The 15,049-nt window shown below is 41.2% G+C and overlaps 1 protein-coding gene across 1 annotated transcript; it reads right to left on the reverse strand.

Annotated features, from left to right (window-relative positions):
• Positions 1 to 216: 216 nt before the first annotated feature.
• Positions 217 to 3,372, reverse strand: FOXO1 (forkhead box O1; the record flags this gene model as incomplete). Its single annotated transcript, XM_010185466.1, has 2 exons — positions 217 to 1,622; positions 2,016 to 3,372. A coding segment is annotated over one exon (1,344 nt), but the record flags the coding sequence as incomplete, so codon positions are not given.
• Positions 3,373 to 15,049: the final 11,677 nt, after the last annotated feature.

Below are 15,049 nucleotides of genomic sequence, written 5' to 3' on the forward strand. Positions count from 1 at the left end.
TGTAGCAACCAACAAAAAGAAAGGTGAGGCCTGTTATCCACACATCCATGAAAGCAGCATTATGCGATTACAAAAAATCAGAAATCATTTCTCCAAAACCCAATCCTGAAAATGTTCAGATAGTTGTCAGAGGGCCCACTCCAACAAGAGTAGAATTTTTTCCACAGGAACAAGGCCTCTATCATTAATGCTCTCCCCTACCCTAAAGCTTGGGTATTTGTATAATTTTTCCACTTACTTTATCTTTCTTATTGAAAAAAAAGTAATGTTTTGTCCTGTTATAGGGGAGCCACAAAAGTTTTAGGCTCCCACTGAAAAGTAGCATTTTTGCCTCTTCAAACATACTGCATTACAATAGAAACACTGACAGACCCTAAAACTACTGCCAATTAAGACAAATTACAATTTTGTCATTAATTTTTCTAAAATTATGGATTTTTTCCGAAAGGTCCTGCTTTTGAGTCCACAAACATTATGAGACCTCCATGAAATAAATATAAATGTGAAGCATTGTACAAGCATCTAACAATGAATACTTAACACTTTGTGGTAGTCAGAGTTAAAATGATAGTAGAAGCAGATGACATTTCTAAAAATGCATATATAAAACTGATTAAATAGTTCCTAAACATAACTTGTCTATATTTATACATCACACAACAAAAAAAAAGGGCCAGAAATGTTTTGTATTCAAGATACTTATTAAGCGTTTACTTTATTAGCACTCCCAAGTGCTAGGGAAATTTATAAAAACATGTACTTAATCCAGTTAAAATACTGTACAAAATGAAGAGGTTATGAATGCTGCCAGATCTCAGATTTTTTTTTTAATTGCCTATGTAACAAAAGTAGACTTTAATTCTAAGAAAAATAGCTTGGCAAGTATTCCAAAAATTATCTTAAGTCCAACAATAAAGTCATTAGTCTGACAATGAAATCCAGATATATTCTTGCATAAATTTACATGAATACAGGTAACTTATCAAATGGCATTTAACCTACTGCTTGCTTTGAATAGTCAGTGAGTTTAGTAGGATATTTAACAGGCTATTCTGTTCCCATATGAAATGTGTGGAAATTTTGAGTAAAATAATGCAGTTTGTACTGCTGCAAGGCAAGTCCACAGTTATCACAATTCATCAGAACACAGGTAACATCAACGAAGGTTAAACTTACTTAGGGCATGAGATCATCACAGTATTCTTACAAAAGTTTATAAACTTTTCTTGGACCAAAACAGATAGTCTTAAAAAACAATTATTCTTCTATAGATCATACTGTACAAAACCGAAAGCACAACATGATGTAAGTAAGAGTCCTTGCTGTGATTATATGGTGTAGTGAATTTGGCACTTCAGAGTAATGAAATTTCCAATGGCACAGTTCTTATCTACAGCAGCACATAACCTGCAAACCTTGGGCAAACATCCTGTACAGGAAAATACTCTCTCTGCTGCCAACTCTGATGAAAGGAAGAAAAAAAGGAAAAAAAAAAGACCCCCAAAAAAGCTAGTGCATGCACACAGCTTCGTCAAGAAAATTAAAAAGGAAGGCGAAGGACATCTTTGTACTGCTTTTCTCAGTTCCTGCTGTCAGACAAGTCTGGAGAATTTAACCGAAGCCTAGGAAGAAAACAAAACAAAACAAAACAAAAAGAACAAATTAACATTCACACCAAAAGATTAAACCTATTAAAATATGCTCAAACTAGCTTTAAGATAACTTAAATAGGAAAAAAAAAATACTCATTAATTGCTAGTTACCAGAAAGTTTTTTTGTTTAAAGTATTAATAGCAAAACATTAGTGCTCCACATGAAGTAACAGAAGTTGGTACATGGCAATCCTAATGCATCAGTGCAAACTTGATTTATGAACTAATAAAGGACTGGAAAATGACTGACTGCAATAGAGGCACTTCACATACCAACACAGAAGACCACCCAGATTTTAAGCATTTTGACATCTCTTTTCCTGTCAGTTGCTTTTCAGATTTATTACAAAAAGCACAGCTTACCTCCTACCACATCCTAGCCTGACACCCAACTGTGTGTGGTTGTCTTTACACTGTGCTGAAAACTTTGGTTAGGCAATACACTGTCAAAGTTAAAATCTAACGTCTCTCCATCCATAAGGTCATTACGGATAATCGACTCCATGTCACAGTCCAACCGCTCAATTAACATGTCATCTAAGTCACTGGGAAGCTTCTCCTGGTGGAGGGAAACAATCCCCACCCTTCCATAGCCATTGCAACTGTTAACAGGGGCGTACGGGTTCATAGCGTTCATCTGCATCGGGTGACTCATAGGCACTTGTAACGAAGTCTTCACTGTCGACAAGCGATTTAGACCTGAAGTATGTGACATGGTGTTCACTGTGTGTGACAAGGCACGACCATTAACCGCAGGTGTTGGCTGGTTATGTCCTTGGTGTGGGCGGGCGTTAGGGTTCATCATTTTGCTGTGGGGTGGTTGACTGCCATAAGTTGGCATCACCGAGTTAGAAACCATCAACACATTTTGGCCCAGCGCCCTGCCACCAGCCTGGGAAACACCAGTGTCTACTGATGCCAAGATATCATTGTGCGGCGGTGAATCGGAAGTCAGTAACTCCTTCAGAAGTCCTGCGGGACAGTTATATTGGCTTATCGATCCATAGCTTGATTTACTGTCTTGAAGAGTCTGCATAGGAATCTGGGGCAAAGAGTTCATGCTAGCTTGAGCATACGTAAATTTTCTGTAGTCTGGATTTGGTGAACCAATACTCGTGGTCGAGGATGCGAACGAGTAACCTGGTGTTTGCTGCATCAGAGTAGCAGATGAAGACTGGGTTGATACAGTCATTGACGTATTAGGTGACAAAAGATTAAGGTTATCCAAAAGATTTTCCATGTTCTCAGAATTACTCATCTCTGAAAGGCTGGGTAGAGTAGAAGTCATTTTGGTGGCTGATGATGGGTATACCATGGAGTGCACATCCCCATCTCCAAGATCATCTTGCTCTGGCAAAATAGGAGAAAGTCTTCCGCTGATCGTACTAGCATTAGAGCTAGTTCTAGGTCTAAATGTACTCCAGTTATCAAAGTCATCGTTACTGTGAGAGCTGGGGCTTGCAGGCCACTTCGAGAACTGCGATCCAGGGCTGTCACCATTTCCCTCTTGACCAGACTGAAGGGATGCTTTTTTCTTGGCAGCTCTGCCTCTGCTTTTGGCAAACTTGCTGTTGTTATCCATGGATGCTGCTCGCCTCCTAGGAGATTTGCCCCTCTTTCCTCCTTCAGGATTGAGCATCCACCAGGAACTCTTCCCTGTTCCCTCATTCTGCACTCTGATGAACTTGCTGTGCAGAGACAGGTTGTGACGGATTGAATTCTAAAAAACAAAATAAGGTGTAAGAAATTGAGAAAACATGCTTGGTTTATGGTGTACTAGTATTTGTCTTTGCAAACATACTCTCATTTTGTTAGAAAACCTGGGGTAATCATGAAATGAGAAAACATGCCAGTCTGGAAACATCTTTTATCAGCTCACCACTTAGAACTGTCTGAAACAAGCTTGCAGAGAGTTGCCATGCCAATTCGTCTGTCATGTGGCCCAATCACATCTGACATTATAAAGAGATAAATAAAATACTGAAGGAGCTGTTCTGAAATACAAACTCCTCATAAAGGAGACAAAATATACCAGAAGACCAAGAAGATGACTGAAGATCTCATTATCAGCTTCACTCTAATGAGCTGAACCTGATCGCATTTAGGGATTTTTTTATTATTATTTTACACAAAGTTCAGGAATGCTAAATCCTGTTCTATGGTCCTTATAATGGCATCTCATTGTGCACATCCCTGGACCTTGTAAACATGCCAGCCTGTGAGTACTGCCACTGAATATTAGTGATTTTTTTATTACTTATGTGAGAAAACACATAAAAGAAAATTAGTTAAGGATTAAGTTCTAAGTTTTATAAACAAACATTACAAATTGCCTAAGACATCATAAGGGACAAAGAAATGCAAACAGCAGAGACAAAACTGGATTCAGAACTGCAGTCTTAAAACTACATTTTTCTTTCAAAATCAACATTTTAATTTGCAAAATTGATTCTTCTAATACCTGAGGGCACAAGATATTTTGTGCCAAGACTGACCACGGGTACTGAAGCTTTTCATTATCTCCTCAGCCACAAGTAATGTTTCATGTTTTGTTCTTAAATCAAAAAAGAAGAAGAAGAAAAAAATATCAAAAAATCCAAAATTCAAGCCCATGGGTTGACCTGATAACAAGAGACTGCCCTTTGCATTACCAAGCTGTAGATAAACTTTTTTTTTTCCTCATGTAATTTTCTGCTGAGCACATGTAAGGAACATCATATCAATAGAAAAGCTGTCCTATATTTTGACATAATTACTAACAAAAGGCCTACTAACAAGTTAAAGAGTGTTGAAAGAAGCATGCAGAGATGCTGGTAGCAGGGTGGGACAGTAGCACAGTCTACATGGGGATCCATGGTCTTCACTAGGATTGAAATTCATGTAGAACAGTAGGAGGGAACAACAAAACAGCACATGAAATAGGTAGATCAGAAATTAGACCTTAATGGCAGAGAAATCAGTGATACAGTAGCTGCCTTCCATTTGCAGTCATTTTTAGCAAGCTGTCTAATGAGAAATTTGCGGGAGCAAAAATGGAAAGACTGTTTCTAGAAAGCAGTAGTAAGGCTGATCTTGACCAGCAAGCCAGCAGGCCAATTATCTCAAAACACTAAATGGCTGCCAGATCTACAAAAGCCATGTTCTGTCTTTCCTGTTTTCCTACCTTTTTCCTCCTATCTGACTTCTCTTAAGTTTTTAACCTGATCCCCAAGACCCACTACAGCACCAAACCATGTGGATGATACAGCTCGTGGAGCTTTGCATGTCTTGTGAGGCAAACCGGACACAGCCACTGCTCTGGTCTCTGGCTGCTTTTGCTCTATGTCCCAAGCCAGAATGCTGCCTGTGACAGCAGCATCTCCAGAAATGTCTTCCTTCACCTTCTCTACTCTACCTGTCCTCCTGTGTACATCTGCTGTCTCAAAGATGCGTAACTTTTCCCATTGCCTATACATCCAGCTGACAGAAGAAAAGGAGCAAAGACCATACGGAGGCATGCCAACTGAAAAAAGTCATCTCACGAGGCCTGGCTCAAATCAGAGACCACAGGCTCAAATTCCCTGCAAGGGCCATGACACGTTGTGGACCTTGGAAAGCCAACCAGCCAAAGCAGGCCTGGCCACCTGCAGAGCTCAACAGTAATGGTTACTCTGAGGTCAAAGAGGAGACCTTCAGATGAGGGCAGCAAGGAGGTGGTATTACAGTCCTGTAACACCTTTACAGGCAGCAGTGTCCAGAGGTTACACCCACAGGAGTGCAGCTTGACCCCAAACAGGGGCACAAGGTGCTCTTTGACAGCAGAAAATGGCAGAACATGGCCTCATGGCTGCTTGCTGTTCAACAAGCACAGCAAGGAGTCAAACCATGTGCCTAAACCCAGTAGCCTTTCCAACCTCTCCTTCCCCTCCAGAGAACCATCTTTAACAAATTATCCCAGTTAAACAAACATCAGTGACAATTTGAGTGTTTCCTTATTCCATTTTGAAAGGAAGCCATTCTCATATTGACTGACTAATGTAGGACTTTATCTCTTCACTGCATGTAACCCTGCAACTGAAATCCCATCCTCTATCTAGCTAGAGTGTTAGGGAATGCCTTGAAATTTTATTTTAACCAGGTGCAGCTAACACATAGGGAGAGTAAGCCCAAAAATCCATCTTTGGACTTGCCTGCAGGCCCCCAAGGCTGACTGAGAAGACTCGTGAGGCTGCCCTGGCACAGGCCCTTGTTTTCACTCAAGGGCCACAGCCGAACCCCAGGCTGACACAAGTCCAGCTCTAGAAATGTCGCAAGAAAGTTGTTCTGCATGTCTGTTGATTAAAAAACCTCCTGTGCCAGTTCATTTTTTTTACTATATTTTGTAAACATACCCAGCTGGCTCAGGCTCACTGTTGACTATCAAAATAAGCATATCAAACACAAAACATCAGGCAAAGAAAATACCGTGCTAAGGCTCAGTTCCCTCTTCTCTGCAACAGACGTGTTAAATATTTAAGAAATAGCTGCTATTCCTTAGTCATCAAAAATGTTATAATCTGGTATTATTGTACTGAGGACATCTGAGGTCGCTCTTTGAGTAACAGAGCTGTCTCCTAACTTTGCCAGCAATGAAAAAAAAATTTTCCTAACAGGAAAAGGTTTGTGGCTCAGAGCTTGTTACATAAATTCCTGTTTTTCACGCAGCCAGCAGAACATTAAAGAAGCTATGATTTACTAACTTGGAAAAAGTGTTGAAGAGGTAAATCTTGTGAAAATATGCACTGCTTTTAATGAAGTTGTGTCTACAAATCTTTGCCAGACGCAAATAGGACCTGATAAAAAAATATAGTTTCAGCAGTGGATCTTGGCAGCCGGCAAAGCAGTGTGGCTGTCAGCAGCAGGGGGACTCGGCAGCACCGCTGGCCCCGGCATGCTGCGAGATGCCTTCAGCCACGGTTTTCAGAGGGACTTTGCAGCAAAGCCTCCCAAAACCTGGCCTGAATGATGCAAAAAGCAAGCAGCCACATTTTGAGGCGGGTTTCGGCCCAGAAACAATGCATGCCAGATCACTCCGAGAGTATCCGTGCAGGAATTTTATTAAAACCTTGTCAGGCCGGCAGCAGGGCTGCTGCCACCTGTGGGGTGTTTCTTGGGACTGAGTTTCCTCCTTGGAGGTAAAGCACAGAGCCTCTGCTCCTGTTGGGTCTGCGCACAGACTTCATGCCATACTTCAGCATATAGCCAGTAACTGTGGATATGCTTGTCACTACTCGCTGATTTTAAAGTGAAAATATGCAAAATCAGTATCTGCTGAATGCAACATGATCAGCACATACCAACTAATAAGACTCACAAAGCCAAGAAAATTATTCCTTTGACTCTACACATTTGTATCATTCAGCTGCATTTACAACACCTCCTAAAGCAGAGCCACACAGCCCTGCTTGCTGCTCTCCTAAGCAACAAATAAACTGTTTTACGTTTTAAAACATTTAAAGAAATAAATATTTTGGCCATTTAATCCTTGGGCGCAAGTAGTTCTGCTGATATCTAAGATTGCATTTAAACACAGGAAATATTCATACTAAAACATGCAACTTAAGTTTAACCTGACTTACTGCTGAAAAAAACCATGCCCTTATTGCAATTAAAGTTGAGGTATTTAATTATTTTTTTCAGTAAATTGTCTTGGTGTTTTACTAAAGAGAAACACCCAAAAACACAGTTGCTTTGGTAAACCTGACAACATTTTAGGCCTGTACTGAAGAGAAAGGGAGAGCAAGGAATGAACACAACAGGTTGGACTAGATGACCTTTAAAGGTCCCTTCCAACCCAAAACATTCTGTGATTCTACGATACATTTCACAAAAACAAGTGCATTTGCTACCAAGGTACATATGCTGATGGTATTGCAATAAAGAGCATGCCATGGCATCTCAGAAAGAAGACTCACCAGTAACTAGCAACAAAGGCAGAAGGAGTTGGTCTCTGGAGGCTAGACGCAGCCATAAAAAAGGTAGGAGGTCAAAAGAGGCCATAAGAGCAAGACTACTTCCATAATACATAGGTCAGGCATTTCTACTAAAATTAACAGTCTAATGACTGCCCACCGATTTTTCATTCAGAAGACATCTCAGCAGTCCACTGCTTCCTACACCTCATCCAAGGGGACAGTCTACACATATTGCTACTCAGCTTGCACCATCATCAGCTGAAACGGCTGTGACTACAGCATCTGACTGTAGTTCTCAGATCTAAAACGTTCACCAACACAACTGCACATCTGGCTGCAGTGTCAGAGGTTTCAAATGCTAATGAAATAGCTATCTTTGCCACCCAATTGCAGCATTCTTTGATCACAACTCAGAAACCTTCCCTGCTGCCAGATAAGAGCATGGACAGAAAGCATGTCACTTAGCGTTGGGTCAAAGAGTCATATTTAGAAGTTGCTGGCAATTTGCCACCTGCAGCTGCATGAAGGTGGAAGGGCAGGATTTCCTCCTAAACAGGTCATGCTTTTTTGGGTCCTTTGTTCTTGGGGGGGTGTGCTTTTGTTTGACTTCATTTTTGTCCTGTGCTGTTATACCATTAAGAAGCGTCAGCTGGAAAAAGCACAGACGCACTTCAGCCTTACTGGAGGGACCTTGCACTGTTTCTCTCTGCTTTTCATTGCAGATGGTGGCATAGCATCTGTTCTGGTCTTTCCCAGAACACCAGCCATGAAACACCATCTCCAAACATGGAGTTACTTTCATGGAACATTTCAATTGACAAGATTTCAGCAATGCATCTCTTGTTCCCTGCATGAATGTGCAAAAAGGGGGTAGAATCTATGTTATCACAATATGGTCACTATACATAATTCTTCTGCACAGAGAGGGGGTCTCCGGTGACCACATGTCAGTGGCATTAATCTAAGTCCTGCACATTCTGCAGTTAAGTCCACAGATTTTTTTCCTCACGTACTTCCTTCTCACAGCTGTAGAAGACTAAAAAATTTTGGACGCCAAAGGGGCTTGGCCATCCTCCAGGTTGTATCCTGCTGCCACACGTGGCACCAGGGACTGGATGGGATTTCACAACAACTGGAGCTTTCTCCTCTGGATCACGTTATGTAGTAACACAAAAATACATGCACAGCTCCAGACATGGATGTTTAAGGGACTTGGCTATGCATATTTATGTGTCAGAACTGGCACCTCTACTGACATGGATTTAAGTAATTCCCAATTGCCATCCTCAGACACCCTCTTCTTCATTCTAGGCAGGCTCCTTTGAAGTAGTTTTCCATAATGGTAGGATGAACATTTCTAATGAGATAACAACACCCACCTACTTCCTTTACATAGGCATTTAGAAAAAATGAGCATAAAAACCATTAAAATGGTAAAGCATAAAATGGGTAGCACACACACACACACGGCAAATACACTCCTGGATACTGTCCAGATGTGATGTCCCTCAACCAAAACTTATGACCAACCATATGTTTTCTGTACCTCCGAGAGAGACAGAGCCACAACCTGGTTAACGATCATCTATATCGGTGCCAATACTCCGTTTTATAATTACATTTATTTCTATAATCACAATTCGGGCATGATATAATATCAACACAGCATACACCAAATATATAAACATTTGCTAGCATTTCAAAGCTGAGGAAACTAAATGACACTGATTAGAAAAAACAACAGACGAAGATGCATATGAAAATTGTGACTCTTTTTAAAAGGGATTTGTTAAATGGAACTTCCTCCCTCTCTGGTAAAATCATCTGGGAAGCCAACAAGTTTTTACAGGGGTGAAAGAAAGGCAGCAATAAGAAGGCAGCCCAGTATTGTTTAAAAAAAAACAAAACAAAAAAAAAACAAAACCAAAAAAACCCAAACCAACCAAAAACCGACCAAACAAACAAAACAAAAGCAAAAGAAACTAGCCATCAGGATAAACCAAAAGTTATGAAGAGTCAGAAATAAGCGAAGAAATAAATATCAGATGAAAAAAATTCTAATCTAGCAGGGGTAACTACGTATTTGGTGATCCAGGCAAATCCTAATCCTGTCTTCAAAAAACTGATGCTCTAAGCTTTCTATTCCAACAGGCAGAAACCGAGAGTTTGACAAATATAAGGGTTCCATATTTGTAAATAAACATTTCTGTTTTCCACAAATATGGAACATATACATATGTATATATGCGTATGTACATATATAGCTTACGATGAAGCATTTCCCAAGCTTACTAGTGACACAGGAGGCAGACATAGGAGGCCAACACTGAGGCCTCACTGAAGAGAAACAGTTCAAAGTCAGGATGACCGTATAGCCGGGGCCTCTTCTCCTCCCTCCTTAAGCACTCTCAGACCTCTGGCCTTCACAAGCAGCCTGGGCTGCAATTCGTCAGTCACGTAAAAACAGCAAAGCAGGAGGGCGCACACATAACTTGGGCACCCTGACATCAGACCCAGGTGCTGTCATAGAAAAGCTGATAAAGGATTCAATTATAAACCATCAGAGGTCAATCACAGAATTAATGTCTTGCAGAACAGTCCCACAGAATGCAGGCCACCATGTGTACAGAAAAATATATCTTTTGTTCAAGAAAGATAAGCGAGACAGCATCTGCTGATATGGCAATGCCACACCAAATGACAGCGCAGCCAAGATTAGCATCGCTGCTAATGTGTGCTCATCAAGGGGATTAAAACCAGTAAAATGATTCACAGTGCAAAAAGCAGGGATGAAGGTTGCTGCGATTCATGATGGGCAGGTGGCCCCCTTAAAATTATTCACTGCAGGCTCTAACACAGCAACCAGGACCGCGACGGTTGAGGGAACATGCGCACCACAGTAGCAGTAACGGTTTGAGGCAAAGCTGTCCTTGAATGCAGAGCACAAGCAGGTTATTACAAGGAAAACATGAATCACAATTATAAGCAAAGTTTATTAAAATAAAAAAATAAAATTTTGGAGTAGTAAAGTAGCAGTTCATCCATACAGTGACAGAATGACTAATAGCTTAACATTTTATTCTACAAGTATAGTAAAGAGAGACTAAGGGGTGTTTATTTTTTTTCAGCCAGTGGGAATAATTATGATCAGTAGAACAAAAAAAAGGTTAATCACTCGTTTCCTGTTTAACAGACAGCCTGTTTCACCTCTGCCACTCTCCAGGGTTACACCCAATTCATCACAAAGACTACAGCACTGTTTATAGAAAGATTTCCCCATTCTTCTTCTTTCTAACACTAAGCTGCCTCTTACTGACATTCATTAGCTCTAAAGAGGTACAAATGTGTATACGTGCTAACTATATCAATACTAATTAGACCAGCAGATCATCTTAAATGGAGCACTAGAAACACATTCTCACCAATAAGAATAAGTAAGGTGAGAAATAGGCCAGAGTCTCAGTGTAAACCACAGAGGTGAGAAACATCATAGTCCGAAAATAGAGCTCATTTTCTGCATTGGCCTTTGTGGACACAGGGAGAACTCCCAAGAAATTTTAATTAAAAAGAAAAAAAGAAATGATACTCCAAAAGCTTTAATCGGATAAGTGAAGCAATTGTAAAGATCCCTGCCTGAGGATTCACATAAGCTTTACATGTTAAAAGCTCTGCATAATAAGCAAAGTAGTCATTTGCCACTTGCCTAGGTATAAATGTTTGGTTTCAGCTGGATGCTTTACCAGGGAGCCACACACTCTTCATCTTCATGGATCAAGACCATTTGCTTTCACAAAATCATTGACAACCTAAAGGGTTAGAATGATTATCGTGAAGTGATGGATTTACAAGCAATGTGCTACCCATAACAGTGGAAAATAAGTTAAAACTGTGGCTGGTTTTAGCAAAAGCCAAACAGGACGCGCTGGAGACATGGGCTAAGTTCATGACACTTGCCCCATTCGTTGTGGCTGCCCACAGGCTGGCTGTGGCTGGAGAGGCTTGAGGACTATTTCATAGAATTATAGAATCACAGAATGGTTTGGGTTGGAAGGGACCTTAAAGATCACCCAGTCCAACCCCCCTGCCATGGGCAGAGACACCTCCCACCAGACCAGGTTGCCCAAAGCCTCATCCAACCTGGCCTCCCCTCCAGGGAGGAAGCATCCACAACTTCCCTGGGCAACCTGTGCCAGTGCCTCACCACCCTCACAGTAAAGAATTTCTTCCTAATATCTATTCTAAATCTACCCTTTTCTATTTTAAAACCATTACCCCACATCCTATTGCTACATGCCCTAGCGAACAGTTCCCCAGCTTTCTTATAAGCACCTTTCAGGAACTGGAAGGCTGCAATAAGGTCCCCCCAGAGCCTTGTCTTCTTCAGGCTGAACAGCCCCAACTATCTCAGTCGGTTCTCGCAGGGGAGGTGCTCCAGCCCTCTGATCATCTTCATGGCCTTTCTCTGGTCCTGCTCTAACAGCTCGATGTCTGGCAGCAGAGAGATGTTTGCTTGTTTGCAGGAAAGGCACTAATCCATATTTCTTACCTTGGGAAGCAACATACCAAGGCGATGTACAGATGCAAGAACATAAAAAGTTGGGTTGACTGAAATTCTGCGCAGACTAAAAAAAATTAAATATATCTCCCTATGACACTTGTATCAGCATAGTAGAGTGAGTCTTTTCTTTTAGCAAGCAAAGGAGCCACATTCTCCGGACATGGGTGTCACTGAGTACTTACTAGTTTTTCAGAAACAAAGAGTCAATTAAAGCAGCAAGCTTCCTTTGCAGCAAGGTTAGTTGTGCCCCACAGGAAATCCCTGGCTGAAGGAAACTGCATGTCTTGTAAAAAGAAGGGCAAAGACTTCCATTTACAGGGTGAATGGTATCTTACGCTACATCTCACTATGTATTTGATGTTTATTTTTACTAGAATGAGTGCAAGGATAGGCTAGAAAAAATTTAATATAGTCCCCAAAACTACAAAAAAGGAAAATAAAATGGAAGTTGAGTGGGATTTTGTTTGGTTTACTGCATCTTTAGAGACTCCCTACTGCATCTAGTGGTAAAGATGCTGAAGGTTTCACATTTATGAGGGGACAGAGTCAGCTTAAAAATAACCACCACCCTCTGGATTTCACCTAATGTTGTAAATATCTGATGCTGCTGTAGTAACCAAGAGAAACTGAGGAAAAAAGACAGGGACATTTCTCTTCCTTTTAGTTTCTCTTGTAGGTGAGTAGTCTAGTGTATAAAGCCACTGTTTTTACAATACATTTTTCCTCTACCCAATTCTCCCTTTATCTGTCTCACATATAAAAAGGAAATAAAATATAATTTTCAAGTTAATAAAATATTGCAGAAAAAAAAATAGATTTTCTAAGGTTTTTTTAAAATACCTTAAACAGGATCAGATTTAAGTTCTCTTAAAACTACTGCATCATCTGCAAATATGTAGATAAAGGATATCACTTTATGCAAGCAATATTTGTTCATTTTTCTGTGTGTTCTGGTTTTCATACTTGTTCTTCACGCCAAAGTTACAAGAAGCAAGTACCAAGATTTCCATTTACTCCTCTTTGTACCTCCTAAAGAGGCAGTACATATACTAGGTATTGTGTTTCTGCTCAGCTCCTTTGAACACAGCTTGCCCTGCTACTTCTTTCCCCCCAAACACAGAAGCATGCCAGACCACCAGCACACTCTCTTTGGGAGAGCTCTTTCCAATTCAAGCTTGCTCCCATAGCCTAGTAGATTTTTACATAACATGATTTACTACTGCAATGCCCACAAAAAGCCCTCATCCAAATTTCATTATAGCCTTAAGCTATGTTCCAGTGTGCATTGCCCCTCTCCACTGTCTGGCCAGTCGCAGCCATCCTCTTTCCCATAAGGGGTGGTTTATACTTCAAGGGTTGGTTGTTTATTTTCTCGCAAGAGGGTCTTGGGACTGGGAGGACTCATGACGGGTGGTTGTACTGTTCATGACGGGTGGTTGCACTGTTCATGCCAGCATCTTCCTCTTGAACACAGCTTTCCGTGACATTCTCCAGGCCACAGTTTCAAGAAACACTGGCACTCATCACCGGTTTTTAGGACATCTGTTCAGCATTATAAAGCCACAGTCGCCCAATCTTGCAAAACGTGTAGCACCAACTCTGAACCAAGTTACCCCCAGATACGCTCTCAACTTTCAGTAGGGAGGCAGAGTGCTATTTCTCAGAACAAGCTAGGCACACAGAGGAGGGAAATCTAGAGGATAATTTCTTCCCTCACACCCGTTTTTGGAAGCTTTCCTATTCCCGCACTACTACTGTAGGCTGTGCTCTGCACTTAACAGACCCTTATTAAATCAAAGGACTATTTACAATCTACATACCGGCAAGTCCACATTCCCATAGAATGTCATCTGGCAGCAGTGACTTAAACCACCAGCTCTGTATTTACTTGCTTTCCTCCTTCCCAAACAAGAAAAGTTAAAAGCACAAGAAAAAGCCAAGTTTTTAATGATAAGAAGAGAACTAGCAGAGTAAAGCCCAAGTGCTCTGGTGCATCAGCATTCATCATAATACCCAAACAGCCATTTTTCAAAACAGTAAAATAGTAGAGTTTGGATAATTAAAAGGAAGATAATCCACACTGTTGTGGCTTGAGACCTTTTACATACACACCTGCTGCTAGAGAGCTACAGGACCACGCTGGACACAAACTAAGACAGGTCCCAGAGTGGGATAAAAAATGAACGTCGTTAGGCATTTTAGGTGCTATTTTTCTCCTGCTAACTAGGTCATTACTATTTCTCTCCATTTGATATACACAAGGAGACTGGTCTCACCATGCCTGATGGAAGCAGTCCTCATTGATTCTCCCATTCCCGGGACAGAGCCTGACACAGGGAGGCTCTGTGCACACTGGGGACTGCCTGGTGCAACAGGAGATGTTCCAGGAAGGATGTTGCCATCACCCTCATCAGTTCAGAGAAGAAAATGCTGATTTTGAAAAGCTTTCCACCTTCTGTCTCTAATCCCACAAACTCAAAAAGCCCTTATCAACTTTTGGATTAGGCTCCCTCCTCCTGGAGGTCACAGTCTTTGGTTGGTGTAAACTTCACCATCATCGCTCCCATCCTCCGTCAATGAAAAGCCCCTGGGGAACTGGGCAGCCTAAGCCTGCCTGGCCTGTTATTCAGATTCAAGGACTGCAACATCCAACTTCTCAAGACACTCTGCTGGGACTTGCTCAGTATTTGCCTCCTTCTGACCCCTTTTCTTTCTTTTAAGTACCACAGTTCAGTTTTCCCTCCTGCAGATGTTCAGACAATACAGCCCCCTGCACAGCTCTAAAGATGCCCAAGCTCTTTTCTTGAGAGAATTGGCTTCCTAGGTCAGAATGGGGCTCTTGTTTCAAAAAATAATAATAAAATATCACAGGACACTAATTTACATCAGATTAAAGATAGCAGGAA

The sequence above is a fragment of the Mesitornis unicolor genome, unplaced genomic scaffold, assembly GCF_000695765.1.
Source record: "Mesitornis unicolor isolate BGI_N332 unplaced genomic scaffold, ASM69576v1 scaffold55, whole genome shotgun sequence".
Classification (NCBI taxonomy): domain Eukaryota; kingdom Metazoa; phylum Chordata; class Aves; order Mesitornithiformes; family Mesitornithidae; genus Mesitornis; species Mesitornis unicolor.